The sequence below is a fragment of the Salmo salar genome, chromosome ssa15, assembly GCF_905237065.1.
Source record: "Salmo salar chromosome ssa15, Ssal_v3.1, whole genome shotgun sequence".
Taxonomy (NCBI): Eukaryota; Metazoa; Chordata; class Actinopteri; order Salmoniformes; family Salmonidae; genus Salmo; species Salmo salar.
This window is the reverse complement of record NC_059456.1, coordinates 80,970,015-80,985,393: the sequence shown is the minus strand read 5'-3', so window position 1 is coordinate 80,985,393 and position 15,379 is coordinate 80,970,015. Positions and strand designations below refer to the sequence as shown.

The window sequence follows — 15,379 nt, the reverse complement described above, 5'->3', positions numbered from 1 at the left end:
TTTACATAGTTGAATGTGCTGACAACAAAATCACACAAAAAGAATCAATGGAAATCCAATTTATCAACCCATGGAGGTCTGGATTTGGAGTCACACTCAAAATTAAAGTGAAAAACCACACTACAGGCTGATCCAACTTTGATGTAATGTCCTTAAAACAAGTCAAAATGAGGCTCAGTAGTGTGTGTGGCCTCCACGTGCCTGTATGACCTCCCTACAACGCGGCATGCTCCTGATGAGGTGGCGGATGGTCTCCTGAGGGATCTCCTCCCAGACCTGGACTAAAGCATCCACCAACTCCTGGACAGTCTGTGGTGCAACGTGGCGTTGGTGGATGGAGTGAGACATGATGTCCCAGATGTGCTCAATTGGATTCAGGTCTGGGGAATGGGCGGGCCAGTCCATAGCATCAATGCCTTCCTCTTGCAGGAACTGCTGACACACTCCAGCCACATGAGGTCTAGCATTGTCTTGCATTAGGAAGAACCCAGGGCAAACCGCACCAGCATGTGGTCTCACAAGGGGTCTGAGGATCTCATCTCGGTACCTAATGGCAGTCAGGCTACCTCTGGCGAGCATATGGAGGGCTGTGCGGCCCCCCAAAGAAATGCCACCCCACACCATGACTGACCCACCGCCAAACCGGTCATGCTGGAGGATGTTGCAGGCAGCAGAACATTCTCCACGGCGTCTCCAGACTCTGTCACGTCTGTCACGTGCTCAGTGTGAACCTGCTTTCATCTGTGAAGAGCACAGGGCGCCAGTGGCGAATTTGCCAATCTTGGTGTTCTCTGGGAAATGCCAAACGTCCTGCACGGTGTTGGGCTGTAAGCACAACCCCCACCTGTGGACGTCGGGCCCTCATACCACCCTCATGGAGTCTGTTTCTGACCGTTTGAGCAGACACATGCACATTTGTGGCCTGCTGGAGGTCATTTTGCAGGGCTCTGGCAGTGCTCCTCCTGCTCCTCTTTGCACAAAGGCGGAGGTAGCGGTCCTGCTGCTGGGTTGTTGCCCTCCTACGGCCTCCTCCACGTCTCCTGAGGTACTGGCCTGTCTCCTGGTAGCGCCTCCATGCTCTGGACACTACGCTGACAGACACAGCAAACCTTCTTGCCACAGCTCGCATTGATGTGCCATCCTGGATGAGCTGCACTACCTGAGCCACTTGTGTGGGTTGTAGACTCCGTCTCATGCTACCACTAGAGTGAAAGCACCGCCAGCATTCAAAAGTGACCAAAACATCAGCCAGGAAGCATAGGAACTGAGAAGTGGTCTGTGGTCACCACCTGCAGAACCACTCCTTTATTGGGGGTGTCTTGCTAATTGCCTATAATTTCCACCTGTTGTCTATTCCATTTGCACAACAGCATGTGAAATGTATTGTCAATCAGTGTTGCTTCCTAAGTGGACAGTTTGATTTCACAGAAGTGTGATTGACTTGGAGTTACATTGTGTTGTATAAGTGTTCCCTTTATTTTTTGGAGCAGTATATATAAGCTTCATTGTTGGTTAGGGGCTCGTAAGTAAGCATTTCACTAAGGTCAACACCTTTTTGTATTTGGCGCATGTGACTAACATTTGATTTGATAAATCTGAGACACTCCATTTAGTAGGAAATGTTACGTTGGGTGGATGGCTGGTCGTATAATGCGAAACGTCCCGTGATTGGTTGGGAGTATAACGCGAATGGCTAGCTACCAAAGGTTGCGAGTTAGAATCTCATCACTGACAGCTTTCGCATTTTAGCTAATTATCAACTTTTCAATCATTTCTATCTTTTATCTACTTTGTAACTACTTAGCATGTTAGCTAGCCATTCCTCTAAGACTAACCTTAACCCTTTTAACTAACCATTCCCCCTAACTTTTAACCTAGCTCCTAAACTTAACCCTAACCACTAGTCTAGCTAATGTTAGCCACCTAGCTAGAATTTGTAGCATATCATGCGAAATGGGTGATGGACATCCAGAAATTAATACATACCATACAAATCGTAACATATACTAAATTGAGTCTCAGATTCACTTATGAAATAATACGAAATGCTATGAGACCAGGTTGAGAGGAAATGTCTGATTTTCAAATGTCTGACTGGCCCGTAGGGTTTCCAAAACCTCCCCAGTATGTCAAGCCCTGACACACACCGACAAGGTCATTCCTGTGCCATTGTTGCCTCTTCAGAAAGTTGATTTATTTTTGGTCAATTGCACATTACTGTTTGAATAAATCATGATGATAAAAATAAATAACGTGACCAGGTTAAAAAGAAAATCACTTGCAACCAATTTAAAATGTTGCACTGTCAAATCAAACAAACGGTCGCAAATGCGATTGTTTTGGTTGCATTATCAAACCCCGATCGTTACAGTTTGTGTGACAACCAAAAAATCTGAGTGGAAAACGCAGTGAAAACACATTAAACTCATGTTGTTTTTTTGTACATGGAAACTTAAGTGCAGGATTGTTTGCGCTACGTCATCACACACAGCCCTTTGTCCGCAACAAAGTCCGTCTGATGGAAACTATTTTATAATATTTGCTTGAAAATCTGTCGCAAATTGGGTGGAAACCTAGCTTATGATGTCATATCTTAGTCTGCCTTTAACTTCTATGGGCTAGGTGGGATGCGTCCCACCCTAGTCAACAGCCAGTGGAATCGCGTGGCAAGAAATACAAATACCTCAAAAATGCTATAACTTCAAGTTCTGAAACATTATTTAACACCATTTTAAAGATAAGACTCTCGTTAATCTAACCACATTGTCCGATTTCAAAAAGGCTTTACAGCGAAAGCAAAACATTAGATTATGTCAGGAGAGTACCCTGCCAAAAATAATCACACAGCCATTTTCAAAGCAAGCATATATGTCACAAAAACCAAAACCACAGCTAAATGCAGCACTAACCTTTGATCTTCATCAGATGACACTCCTAGGACATTGTTATACAATACATGCATGTTTTGTTCAATCAAGTTCATATTTATATAAAAAAAACAGCTTTTTACATTAGCATGTGATGTTCAGAACTAGCATACCCACCGAAAACTCCCGGTGAATTTACTAAATTACTCATGATAAACGTTCACAAAATACATAATTATTTTAAGAATTATAGATAGAGAACTCCTTTATGCAATCGCGGTGTCAGATTTTAAAATAGCTTTTCGGCGAAAGCACATTTTGCAATATTCTGAGTACATAGCTCGGCCATCACGGCTAGCTATTTTGACACCCACCAAGTTTGGGGCTCACTAAAATCAGAATTACTATTACAAAAATTGGATTACCTTTGCTGTTCTTCGTCAGAATGCACTCCCAGGAATTCTACTTCAACAACAAATGTTGTTTTGGTTCCAAATAATCCATAGTTATATTCAAATAGCTCTGTTTTGTTCGTGCGTTCAGGTCACTATCCGAAGTGTGACGCGCAAGCGCATTTCATGACAAAACAATTCAAAATATTCCATTACCGTACTTCGAAGTATGTCAAACGCTGTTTAAAAACAATGTTTATGCTATCTTTCTCGTAAAATAGCAATAATATTCCAACCGGGCAACGTTGTATTCATTCAAAGGCTGAAAGAAAAAAATGGAGTAGTCTCGTGAACGCACATCTCAGTCTCACTGTCCCCAGGCTGACCACTCACAAACTCTGCTGCTGTTCTTTGCCCAGAGACAGCAGACACCCCATTCCACTTTCTGGCGGCTTTAGAGAGCCAATGGAAGCCTTAGAAAATGTCACGTTACAGCACAGATGCTGTATTTTCGATAGAGATCCAACAGAAGGACAACAAATTGTCAGACAGGGCACTTCCTGTATGGAATCTTCTCAGGTTTTGGCCTGCCATATGAGTTCTGTTATACTCGCAGACACCATTCAAACAGTTTTAGAAACTTTAGAGTGTTTTCTATCCAAATCTACTAATTATATGCTTATTCTCGTTTCTGGGCAAGAGTAGTAACCAGTTTAAATCGGGTATGTTTTTTTATCCGGCCGTGCAAATACTGCCCCCTAGCCCCAACAGGTTTTAAACGTGCATATCCTCAAACTGTCACATGCTGGTCAGACATCTTTTTTACCGTGCAGTTACCTTTCACACTGTATACTGTACTCTTCCCATTCCATGCAGCAGACATTAACAGTGTGGGGTGGGTGGCTTTTGGGTTTCTGGAGAGCTCCTGACAGGATTCCCCCGTCTTCCCCGGACTACAGGGACAGGTTGGAGCAGGTGGAGCGCCAGCGCGAGAGAGACCGCAAGCTCCGTGAGCAGCAGCAGAAGGAGCAGCGCGAGCAGAAGGAGAGAGAGAGGAGGGCAGAGGAGCGCCGCAAAGAGCGTGAGGCGCGCCGAGAAGGTCAGGCTTCACACACACGCATTTGCGCACACATGTAGGGTTAGAGTTTACAGCCTTAGCGTCTACGTGAATGTAAGTATTTTGATATATGTAAGGATGCGCTGTTGGTGACGGGAAGCGAAATGTCTTGTCCGTTCTCTGACAGTCCCGTCCCACCACCGTGCGCTGCCCGATGAGTACGGGGACAAGCCCAAACAGAGCCACCGCAGCCGCAGCCCCAACCAGGCTCCCCAGGACCGACTGGAGCACAGCAGCGAGCCACGTAGAACTAGTGGTGAGACTATCCAATCAAGATGGTTTTATATAATTTTGCTTTGGTAGAATTGGTGTCAAGACTTAGTAATTGATTTCATTCAATTTACTTAACTATAATTTTTCTGTGTGATTAGGGAAGCTCATTTTGTTTGTTTGTGGTCCAACAGTGAAAGATGAGAAGCCAGAGGACAAGGACCTTCTCTCTGACCTTCAGGACATCAGTGACAGTGAGAGGAAGACCAGCACAGGAGAGTCCTCCTTAGGTAGGTAGACGCACACACTCACTCAAGGTTGCAACATACCCCACACCAGATGGCATCACTAAAAAGTTATGAAAATATTACACTTCTACTGATGTTTAATCCTCAACAGAGTTCTAACTGTTATAGATCCTGTATTTACAGTCCAGACATCTTCTTGTGTTATAAGTCTTTGTGGGTTGTTTGGAGGTGACATTGAGTGGACTTCTCTTCCCTAGGCTCCGGCTCAGGGTCGGGCTCTGACGATGAGGAGGGTAATGGCGTTGAAGATGGATCTAGCAGCCTGAGCGAGGGAGAGAATGAGGAATCAGGCACAGGAGAATCTGACCAGACTGCAGGTCTGCTGAATTACTCTACTTCTGTTGCTTGTGTGTGTGCGCTTGTTTTATCACTTAGTACCATTACGGTTTTGTCACAGTGACACGGATCTGACCCACCCATTGTCTGTGTTTCAGGTGTGGTGAGTGAAGACGAGCAGTCTGAGGAAGAGTTTGAGGAAGAGAGAGAGAACGGCAACCATATTCCCCCAGGTAGGCATTTCACACCCCGTTTGTCTGGTGGCAGGTGCTGCTAGATGCGATTGTCTTGTTTCTGTAAGTTATAACTGCCTCCTCATTAAACCTCACAGTGCCAGAGTCGCGATTTGACCACGATACTGAGGAAAGTGGAGAGGAAGAGGAAGAGGAGGCAGGGGATGGAGACGTGACCCCCCAGTCTGTGTCTCACTCCCACTCAGCCACCCCTGAGCCTGAGGAGAACTACATCCCCGACTCTCCCCCCATCTCCCCTGTGGAGCTAAAGAAGGAGCTGCCCAAGTACCTGCCAGCTCTACAGGTCTGTCCATCTGTCTGGCAGCACACCACACCTGGGTCAAATACCTTTTTATTTTATATCAAATGCCTGAGGTGCGCTTGACCTACAGAGTTCATACGGCCATTATTCAAATCCTGGAAAAGTCATGGAATGTTTAAATGGTGTTTTCCAGGCCTGGAAAAGTTTTGGAAAAGGATCAAATCCGAAAAGTTATGGAAATTAATATAATAATTTTTCATAATATAAATATTTTAGCAATCAAATAAAAATCACATCAGCCAGGTTCAGAATGACACTTGAGCGAGTCTGTGTTTGCACGCATCACCTGCATGTGTGCGTGAGGAGTCGGCCGTTACTCAATGAGAGAGAGACAGTCGGACATTGAGGCAGAAGGTAGGCCTAGTCTATAAAATATAATAAAGAACAGACTAATAACTAGTTTGCCAATTCAAAACATATCTTGTACCCTCTAGTTATCTGTTTAGCTATTATTAGCATGCATTCATGTTTTCCTCGTGATGTCCCAACATTCATGAATAAGGCCATACAATCGCGAGTAAGGCCATACAAATTTGATTTACTTTTTTAAATTATTCATTTAAACTATTTTCATGATACGAATGACTCACTTCGCCATTTTATTAGTTCAGATTCAGTTAGATGTAGCCTTTCTTTTGGATTATTTGGCTTCAACTTGATTTGTAGATACTTCCAGTTTATTTGGCCATCCAATGTATGAGACATTGCAACTCAATAGCCTGAAATGTAAACACTTCTATGATAAATTTGACTAGAAAACTAGAAAAGGTACATTTCCTGAAGAAAATTTGTGGGCTTGCTTCAGCTGAATAAAAATATTTGTAGCCTAACCAAAGCCATTTGTTGTTTGATATATTAAATTAGCGAATTATTTCAAAAGGTATAAAATGTATTCGGTTTTAATGTTGCAATGTTATACGTCAAGGGTGGTCAGCCATCATCCACGATAGCTCATAGTTGTGCAGGCTTTTACTCCAGTAGCCTTCTAACAAACCACATTTTAAATGATCTGTTCAACCGGACCTTGAAAAACTGTCTCTGATGTGTTTGAGCAGGGCTTTATCAAAAGCCCGCACAGCTAGTAGCTCTCCAGACTGAGGGTTGACCACATGTTTTATACAGTTGCCTTACAGGTAGTGTACTCTGTGGGGGCTTAAGTGCCTTGCATAACGACAGGATATGGTACATGAGATCGAAGAGCAGCCTCCATGTCTCTACCACGTTACGCTTACATAGATGTCGGCAATTGATGGTCATGGAAATGTGGTTAAAAGTCATGGATAACTCAAGAAATTCCGTCTGTCAAAATATGTATGAACCTGGACATAGCTTGCCTGGTACAATGGAATATTTCAAGAAATGCTCTCACCTGGCAATGAAATCAAGTACACCTCAAGTATTTGACAGAAAAGTAATACGTATTTGACTCAGGCCTGTACACACACATGCAAATCATATGGACACGTATTGATTGGCATTGGTTTCATGTCATTGTCAGGGCTGTCGCAGTGTCGAGGAGTTCCAGTGTCTGAATCGTATCGAGGAAGGGACCTACGGCGTGGTGTATAGGGCCAAGGACAAAAAGACAGGTATGTGGGCTACCTTGCAATTTATTTCCGATCCATCCCTGGACAGACACACACTAAAACAGGCCCTTCTCTTCTAGATGAGATTGTGGCCTTAAAGCGTCTGAAGATGGAGAAGGAGAAAGAAGGTTTCCCCATCACGTCTCTCAGAGAGATCAACACCATTCTGAAGGCCCAGCACCCCAACATCGTCACTGTCAGGGTGAGGTGCATAGAAATACACTGAAAATATCATAAATTGTTATTTCTATGGTGAGCAGCATACAACTGACTCAGAGGAACTCCCCCCTCAATAATATATTATTTTGAAATACATTTTGTGTAGCGCCTTTCATACAATGCATAGTATCCCAAAGTGTTTCACAAATTGACATAATACAATGGCTGTAAAAAAAAAAAAAAAAAAAGTAGACTAGTGCCATCTAAACCCCTCCTTTCTCCCATGTTAGGAAATCGTCGTTGGAAGCAACATGGACAAGATCTACATTGTGATGAATTACGTGGAGCACGACCTGAAAAGCTTGATGGAGACCATGAAGCAGCCTTTTCTCCCAGGTAATGTTGTGGGGTTCAGTTTGAGTTGCAAAACATACAGTACACTTATGTCCTCCAGCCATTTTCCCATGTATTTTGGCTAGGTTAGCGTAAGAGAATTGTTTTAATGTAAGCTTATGAGCTCACATCTCTTCGACTTCCTCTATCTTGTCGGCCTCAGGCGAAGTGAAGACGCTGATGATCCAGCTGCTGCGAGGCGTCCGTCATCTCCACGACAACTGGATCCTCCACCGCGACCTGAAGACCTCTAACCTGCTGCTCAGCCACAAGGGGATCCTGAAGGTATAATAATGCCCTGTTGTATTGTGTGTGTGTTGTGTGTGTGTGTGTGTGTGTGTGTGTGTGTGTGTGTGTGTGTGTGTGTGTGTGTGTGTGTGTGTGTATATATGTATATGTGTGATATATATATATATATATCCCATTTTAATAATATTAAAACTGCTGTGGGTTGGGAACTTCAGATAAGGATTAGATCATCCATGGCTCAGATGAAGAAATACAACGCTCTAGGCTTATTAATGACAAAGAATATTGACTTGAATGTACATGAGTATGCTTGCCTCTTGGGCATTTTTGTAATATTTGTTGTGCTGTTCTAGGTGGGGGACTTTGGTCTGGCCCGTGAGTATGGTTCTCCCCTGAAGCCCTACACCCCTGTGGTGGTGACCCTGTGGTACCGTTCTCCAGAACTGCTGCTGGGAGCCAAAGTGAGTCAGGACCTAAGCACAGATCTAGAATCGGTTTAACCTCCCCAAATCCTAACAATTACCATTAGTGGGATGTCATGCAAAACTGACCGTGGATCAATGTCTTGTGGGCGACATAGCCACAGTAGATAGCCACTGCATTCAAAACTCTGCCTTGAGTCAAAACATCTCAAGAAACTTCAGTCATCAAAGACCCTCTCCAGTCAAAACAGAGCCATTCTAAACCGCTACCTGAGAGTGAACATTACCGCATCTAGACGACACAACACATACTTTGTATGCCTTCCAATAGTGTCAAAGTCTGTAGTTCTAAACATAGCCCAAGACTACATACACACAGCACCATGACCAAGTCAAAGCTTGTCCTCGCCCAGACTAAACACTCCAACCCAGACTCATGCGGTGCTGTCTGTGACTAAGAATACTGTGGTTTTAGCGAGTGTGTGTTTCTCTCTCCACAGGAGTACTCCACAGCTGTGGACATGTGGTCTGTAGGCTGCATATTTGGAGAGCTCCTTACCCAGAAACCTCTCTTCCCTGGAAAATCCGAAATCGACCAAATTAACAAGATATTTAAGGTTAGCAAATTTGTATCAAAAAGTACATTTTAATTCATACTGTCTGGAAAGTAAAAGCACTTTATATACTCCACTCTGACATCTGCTTGCATTCTTGACAGCTACCACATGTTTTTGTGGGTTTTCCAGTTTTATGATCTCCCCACAAGGTGGCAGAGTTAGGAATAGGATGTAGTCAGATTAAATGGATTTGATTTGACTACACAATGTATTTAGCAGAGAGGGACTGCAGTTCAGTGACCCAGTCTCTTTTAGACAGACATGGTGACGTAACAGACTTGTCTGTGGTGGTTGTGTGACTGGGCTAAACTGTAAAACTCAGATTAAAAGCTGTGTTCTTGACTGTGCTCCAGTACCCCCCCTTCCCCAGCAGTTCCTAACATACCAGACATAGTGGGGACCTCCAGCCCGCACATAAAACATTAACTCCATGTGTCTGTGTGTTGACGCATGTTCTTGTCAGGACCTTGGGTCGCCCAGCGAGAAGATTTGGCCAGGCTACAACGAGCTCCCTGCTGTGAAGAAGATGACTTTTACAGAGTACCCCTACAACAACTTGCGCAAGCGCTTCGGAGCCCTGCTTTCAGACCAGGGCTTCGACCTCATGAACAAGTACGTCTAATCTACCCATATCTGTTACATTTCTCAGACAAACAAGCTTTGATTCTTAGAAAATCTCAGTTGAGAAGATTTTAATACAAACCACTGGACTCAATGAACAATGCCATGAAAGTGTAATCTAAAAATGTCCTCTATAAATACTAGCAAAAATGAAATGTTTGCCAAGTGTTGCTATACATAAGTTTGTCATCTTTTGGGTGAAATTTGACATCAGTGCAGTGGAATGTCGTCAGTATAATGACCCAGGAAGTGCAATGACCCCTGGCCAGTGGCTGCTAGCCGTCTCATGTTTGGACTGGAGGATGGCGGTCCTTCAGCCACAAGACTAGGCTTAAGATTGCGTTGTCAGCCTTGTTGCTTTAACTTACCCTGTGTGATTAGATGAGATGAAGACTAAACTCAGCAAAAGAATAAACATCCTCTCACTGTCAACTGCGTTTATATTCAGCAAACTTAACATGTATAAATATTTGTATGAACATAAGATTCAACTGAGACAAACTGAACAAGTTCACAGACGTGTGACTGGATCTTTAATTTAAAGACCCTTGCTCCCTTCGGTCTCAACGTAGACTTTTATCTGAAGCCATTCTTGTGATTATTGTGACTTTGCCATTGTAATTGTTTGTAAGCTTGTGTAGTCTAAAATGTATCTATGATCGTATGCTATCCATTTGTTCTTTTGTATGTTCTTTGTATGCCATTTTTATATTTCAGAGTTAACCAATGATATTAGGCCACATTTGGCCATGATTACAGACACCTGTGTGTCTTCTGACACTATATAAACAAGTCATCTCGCAGTGTTTGTGATCATACCCTGATGAAGACAGCTTGGCTGTCGAAACGTTGGATATTACATTTTTGCATCTGAGCTCCTAGAGTGTGCGGCTCTCCCTTATTTTCAAGTTTTCTACTCCGCTAGCCAGCACCTCGCCTTAATAGGTGTGCGTTTCTTTTTCTTCTACACGAGAACGTGTGACTAACATACATGGAATAATGTGTCCCTGAACAAAGGGTTGGTCAAAAGTAACAGTCAATGCAGCTGGTGGCCACACCAGATACTAAGTACTGCAGTGCATCTCCTCCTCATGGACGTCACCAGATTTGCCAGTTCTTGCTGTCAGATGTTACCCCACTCTTCCACCAAGGCACCTGCAAGTTTCCGGACATTTCTGGGGGGAATGGCCCTAGCCCTCACCCTCCGATCCAACAGGTCCCAGACGTGCTCATTGGGATTGAGATCCGGGCTCTTCACTGGCCATGGCAGAACACCGACATTCCTGTCTTGCAGGAAATCACGCACAGAATGAGCAGTATGACATTGTCATGCTGGAGGGTCATGTCAGGATGAGCCTGCAGGAAGGGTACCACATGACGGAGGAGGATGTCTTCCCTATAACGCACAGCGTTGAGATTGCCTGCAATGACAACAAGCTCAGTCCGATGATGCTGTGACACACCGCCCCAGACCATGGCGGACCCTCCACCTCCAAATCAATCCCGCTCCAGGGTACAGGCCTCGTTGTGGTGCTCATTTCTTCGACGATAAATGCGAATCCAACCATACCTCCGGTGAGATAAAAACGCGACTCGTCAGTGAAGAGCACTTTTTGCCTGTCCTGTCTGGTCCAGCGACAGTGGGTTTGTGCCCATAGGCAATGTTGTTGCTGGCGATGTCTGGTGAGGACCTGCCTTACAACAGGCCTTCAAGCCCTCAGTCCAGCCTCTCTCAGCCTATTGCGGACAGTCTGAGCACTGATGGAGGGATTGTGCGTTCCTGGTGTAACTCGGGCAGTTGTTGTTGCCATCCTGTACATGTCCCGCAGTTGTGATGTTCGGATGTACCAATCCTGTGCAGGTGTTGTTACACGTGGTCTGCCACTGTGAGAACGATCAGGTGTCCGTCCTGTCTCCCTGTAGCGCTGTCTTAGGCGTCTCACAGTACAGACATTGCAATTTATTGCCCTGCCACATCTGCAGTCCTCATGCCTCCTGGCAGCATGCCTAAGGCACGTCCACGCAGATGAGCAGGGACCCTGGGCATCTTTCTTTTGGTGTTTTTCAGAGTCAGTAGAAAGGCCTCTTTAGTGTCCTACGTTTTCATAACTGTGTCCTTAATTGCCTACCGTCTGTAAGCTATTAGAGTCTTAACGACCATTCCACAGGTGCATGTTCATTAATTGTTTATGGTTCATTGAAAAAGCATGGGAAAGTGTTTAAACCCTTTACTATGAAGATCTGTGAAGTTATTTGGATTATTACGAATTATCTTTGAAAGACAAGGTCCTGAAAAAGGGGCGTTTCTTTTTTTGCTGAGTTTATTTAGAGGGACCATATGTGCTCTGTGAAGCTCTAATACAGACAAGATGGTAATTTTTCATGAAGAAAGGTTGATGGGACATTAACTCTTTACAAGTATTTTTGTGGTAGTGGAATAAGTTTAAAACGTTTTACATAAGCCAATAAGTTAAATGTAGTAAAATAATTGGTCTGATTATTTTCATAGACGACACTATGAACCTTATTACTTTGGATTGTGGGGCAGTTGGATCACATATTTCATCACAAATAACTGCACTCAGACTAGCCTACTACACTTGTATACACTCCTACATTAATACCACAGTATATGCTAACTGTAATAATAGAGTACAGAAGACAAGGAGGCGTTGATGAACTTTAAAACACAATTAAAAACGTTATTTTACCCCAAGCATTTATCCCTTACTTCAACCATACATTAATTTCTTAATCAAAGAAAAAACTGTTTAAAGAAAGTTATTACATTTACATTTAAGTCATTTAGCAGACGCTCTTATCCAGAGCGACTTACAAATTGGTGCATTCACCTTATGATATCCAGTGGAACAACCACTTTACAATAGTGCATCTAAATCTTTTAAGGGGGGGGGGGGGGGGGTTAGAAGGATTACTTTATCCTATCCTAAGTATTCCAAGTTATGACAGGATAGATAAATAAATGGACAGGTGAATAAAGTAAGGATACAGGGATGGAATACCATATGTATGGAGGGATGAAGGGATAAAGCAAGGTTAAGTTGGACTGATTGGTATGATAAAGGAATGAATGTATGGTTGAAGGTGTAGATGGTATGTGCGTGTGGGGATGATTAGTAGTTATTGCTGTTCTGATTTCAGAAGTAGACCAATGTGCCATACCTTTTGAAGTTTTTGTTTACGACGAATTGTTCAGAAAAGTGGTCAAGGTAGCTGATTAGTGTCAAAAGTCATAATGTTTACTCATTGTCTCATGCTAACTCCCCCATTGTTATAATTTGAAAGTTCTGAAAAGTTCCATGGCAGTAAATCCAACAGTGGGAAGTTAGCTAAATTAGTTGACATGGTTACTAAAACAGCTGTACCTCTTGATTGGTAGTAGATATTTCTGTTCTTAATTCCTGATTTGAATAACAAAGAAGTAGACCGATGTCATACCGTCCAACTTTTTGTCTAACTTGTTTCGAAAGTGGCCAATGTCAGTTTATAAAAAGTTACAGAAAATGTTGATACAGTCACTTAAACCAGATAATTCTGGTGTTGTGTCAAGTTGAATTGTTGCATTTACAGTGAATGGAAGTTGGAAGTGAAGTCACAATGGGGAGCATTAGAATGTTAGTCTATGAAGATGGACAAAAAGATACACAAATTAATTCATATCAAAAAGCAGACCAGTCTGCACATTTTAAGTTTCAATGCCGTTTCTAGCTTAAACTGTAACAAGAGTAGCGTGCAGAAGTATGACGAAGATTTAAAGTCGGGACTTTTGTTTTGCAAGTACCCCCTAATTACAGAAGTGCTGCCATTTTGAGTGACCTCTGCCGCCCCTGGCCTTGACCTTTTTCCCTTTCCACTAGGTTCCTCACCTACTGCCCCAGCAAGAGGATCCTGTCGGACGAGGCGCTGAAGCACGAGTATTTCCGGGAGACACCGCAGCCCATCGAGCCCTCCATGTTCCCCACCTGGCCGGCCAAGAGCGAGCAACAGAGGGTGAAGAGGGGCACCAGCCCACGCCCCCCCGAGGGAGGCCTGGGCTACAGTCAGCTGGTGAGGCTGGGTTTAACTCTACATCCCTCTGTCGTCTAGGTTTTGACATCTGAGCTTGGTTTCTGTGTTTGACAGATTGTAGACCTACAGCACTTTGCTGTGTGTTGTCGAAACACATCCTCCCACTGCTTAATACTTATGTTTCCAGAATACATTAGTTCCCTGGCATAAAGGCAATGTTCCTCATCAGCTAACGTGTGTGTGTGGCTTGTCCTCTCTCCAGGGTGACGATGACCTGAAAGACTCAGGCTTCCATCTGACTACCAGCAACCAAGGGGCTTCTGCCGTGGGCCCAGGGTTCAGCCTCAAGTTCTGAGCTGCGCCTTGAGTGCAGGACACCCTGCGTATGGGAAGAGACATACTAGCCTGGACAGCTGACCGAACAAGAATCATGGGACATTCTGTTTTTTATGTGGCTGGACTCATTGGGGGAATGGCTTCCGTTGTCAGGGGTCAGCTTACTGCCCTCACCGTAACCCTGTGAGGGTGGAGACTGGTCGTCACTTGACATGAACGACGGACAAACACACTGTCCCTTTTTTCCCAACTATATGGCTGAATCCCAACCATTCAAATTTTAAAGTATTTTCTCGATTCTGACAAGGTTTAACTTTTATGGATATGAGGCAACTGTGCGTCAAAACCTAACTACAATTTTGTCTGTACCTTAGCTCATGTTGGCTTTTTGTTTTCTGTCTTTTTTACACTGCTGAATAGGACCAGATTTGAAGTCGTTGGTATTTCTTGAGTACTAGAGATACTGTATAATAATGTAGCAGTGTTAGAGCCATGTCGATCCATCATATTATAAGGACTTTACTGTATAAACGATGGCTTACATACTGACCCGGGACATGTTTTTGCTAGAAATAAAATGTGAAGTTTTTATTTGTCCACCTTTTTGCTGGTATTTATGAATGCTGTCTAAGCTAAGCAAACAGCACCACACACTGCCTGCCAAAAGGAAAAAATAAAAAGGCAAGTCGAGTCCCCCAAAATTCCCAGCGTTGAATCCAGCTCAATAGTAGCCGTCCCAGGAGTGATGTCCTTTGCACTGCACACTTTGTCTCAGGACTTTGTTCTTTCAGGGAAAAGAGACCCAGATTTCTGTCTTTGTTGTTAGTGGCTGCGATTTCTAGGACTAAACCAATAAATTCTTTGATTTCCAGCTGGAGGAAAATAAACAGTGCAGTCTCATTCCTGGGAGACTGCTGGCTGCTCAGACTGGAACAGTTGCAAAATGTTCCCTCGTCTGGAGACTCTTTAGAACCAACACAAATGGAAATGTACATTAATCAGTTTTATCTGCGAGTCCCCTCTAAGCCCTTCTATGGATTATTACACCTGATGTGTCAAATGAGCATGTAAAGGGAGCTGTTAGTGGAACTGCACCTTTTGGAGGAAAAGTATTGGCTCCACCTAAAGGATAGCTGAGCAAGCTAGATATTGGAGGTGTTCCGTATGTGAATAAAGGTCCAAATATTTCCAGTGACTAAACAATGTTTGTTTTTGGTTTACCCAACTTCAATTCAGACAGTA

At 43.6% G+C, this 15,379-nt stretch overlaps 1 protein-coding gene across 14 annotated transcripts in view; it reads left to right on the top strand.

The window, feature by feature from the left end:
* Positions 1-14,734, top strand: part of LOC106572001 (cyclin-dependent kinase 11B) — a 32,620-nt gene extending 17,886 nt beyond the window's left edge. For 11 of the 14 annotated variants that reach the window (XM_045696161.1, XM_045696158.1, XM_014145683.2 and 8 more), the window contains 15 exons: positions 4,180-4,358; positions 4,504-4,632; positions 4,781-4,876; positions 5,092-5,211; positions 5,329-5,403; positions 5,502-5,707; positions 7,224-7,314; positions 7,392-7,513; positions 7,761-7,866; positions 8,027-8,148; positions 8,466-8,573; positions 9,035-9,151; positions 9,615-9,763; positions 13,651-13,840; positions 14,064-14,734. In XM_045696161.1, coding sequence (XP_045552117.1) covers positions 4,180-4,358; positions 4,504-4,632; positions 4,781-4,876; positions 5,092-5,211; positions 5,329-5,403; positions 5,502-5,707; positions 7,224-7,314; positions 7,392-7,513; positions 7,761-7,866; positions 8,027-8,148; positions 8,466-8,573; positions 9,035-9,151; positions 9,615-9,763; positions 13,651-13,840; positions 14,064-14,156 — 1,903 coding nt within the window. In that variant the 3' untranslated portion in view covers positions 14,157-14,734. The remainder of the gene's footprint in view (positions 1-4,179; positions 4,359-4,503; positions 4,633-4,780; positions 4,877-5,091; positions 5,212-5,328; positions 5,404-5,501; positions 5,708-7,223; positions 7,315-7,391; positions 7,514-7,760; positions 7,867-8,026; positions 8,149-8,465; positions 8,574-9,034; positions 9,152-9,614; positions 9,764-13,650; positions 13,841-14,063) is intronic. The other 3 variants (XM_014145690.2, XM_045696159.1, XM_014145688.2) reach the window with 1 other exon arrangement.
* The last annotated feature ends 645 nt before the right edge of the window (positions 14,735-15,379 follow it).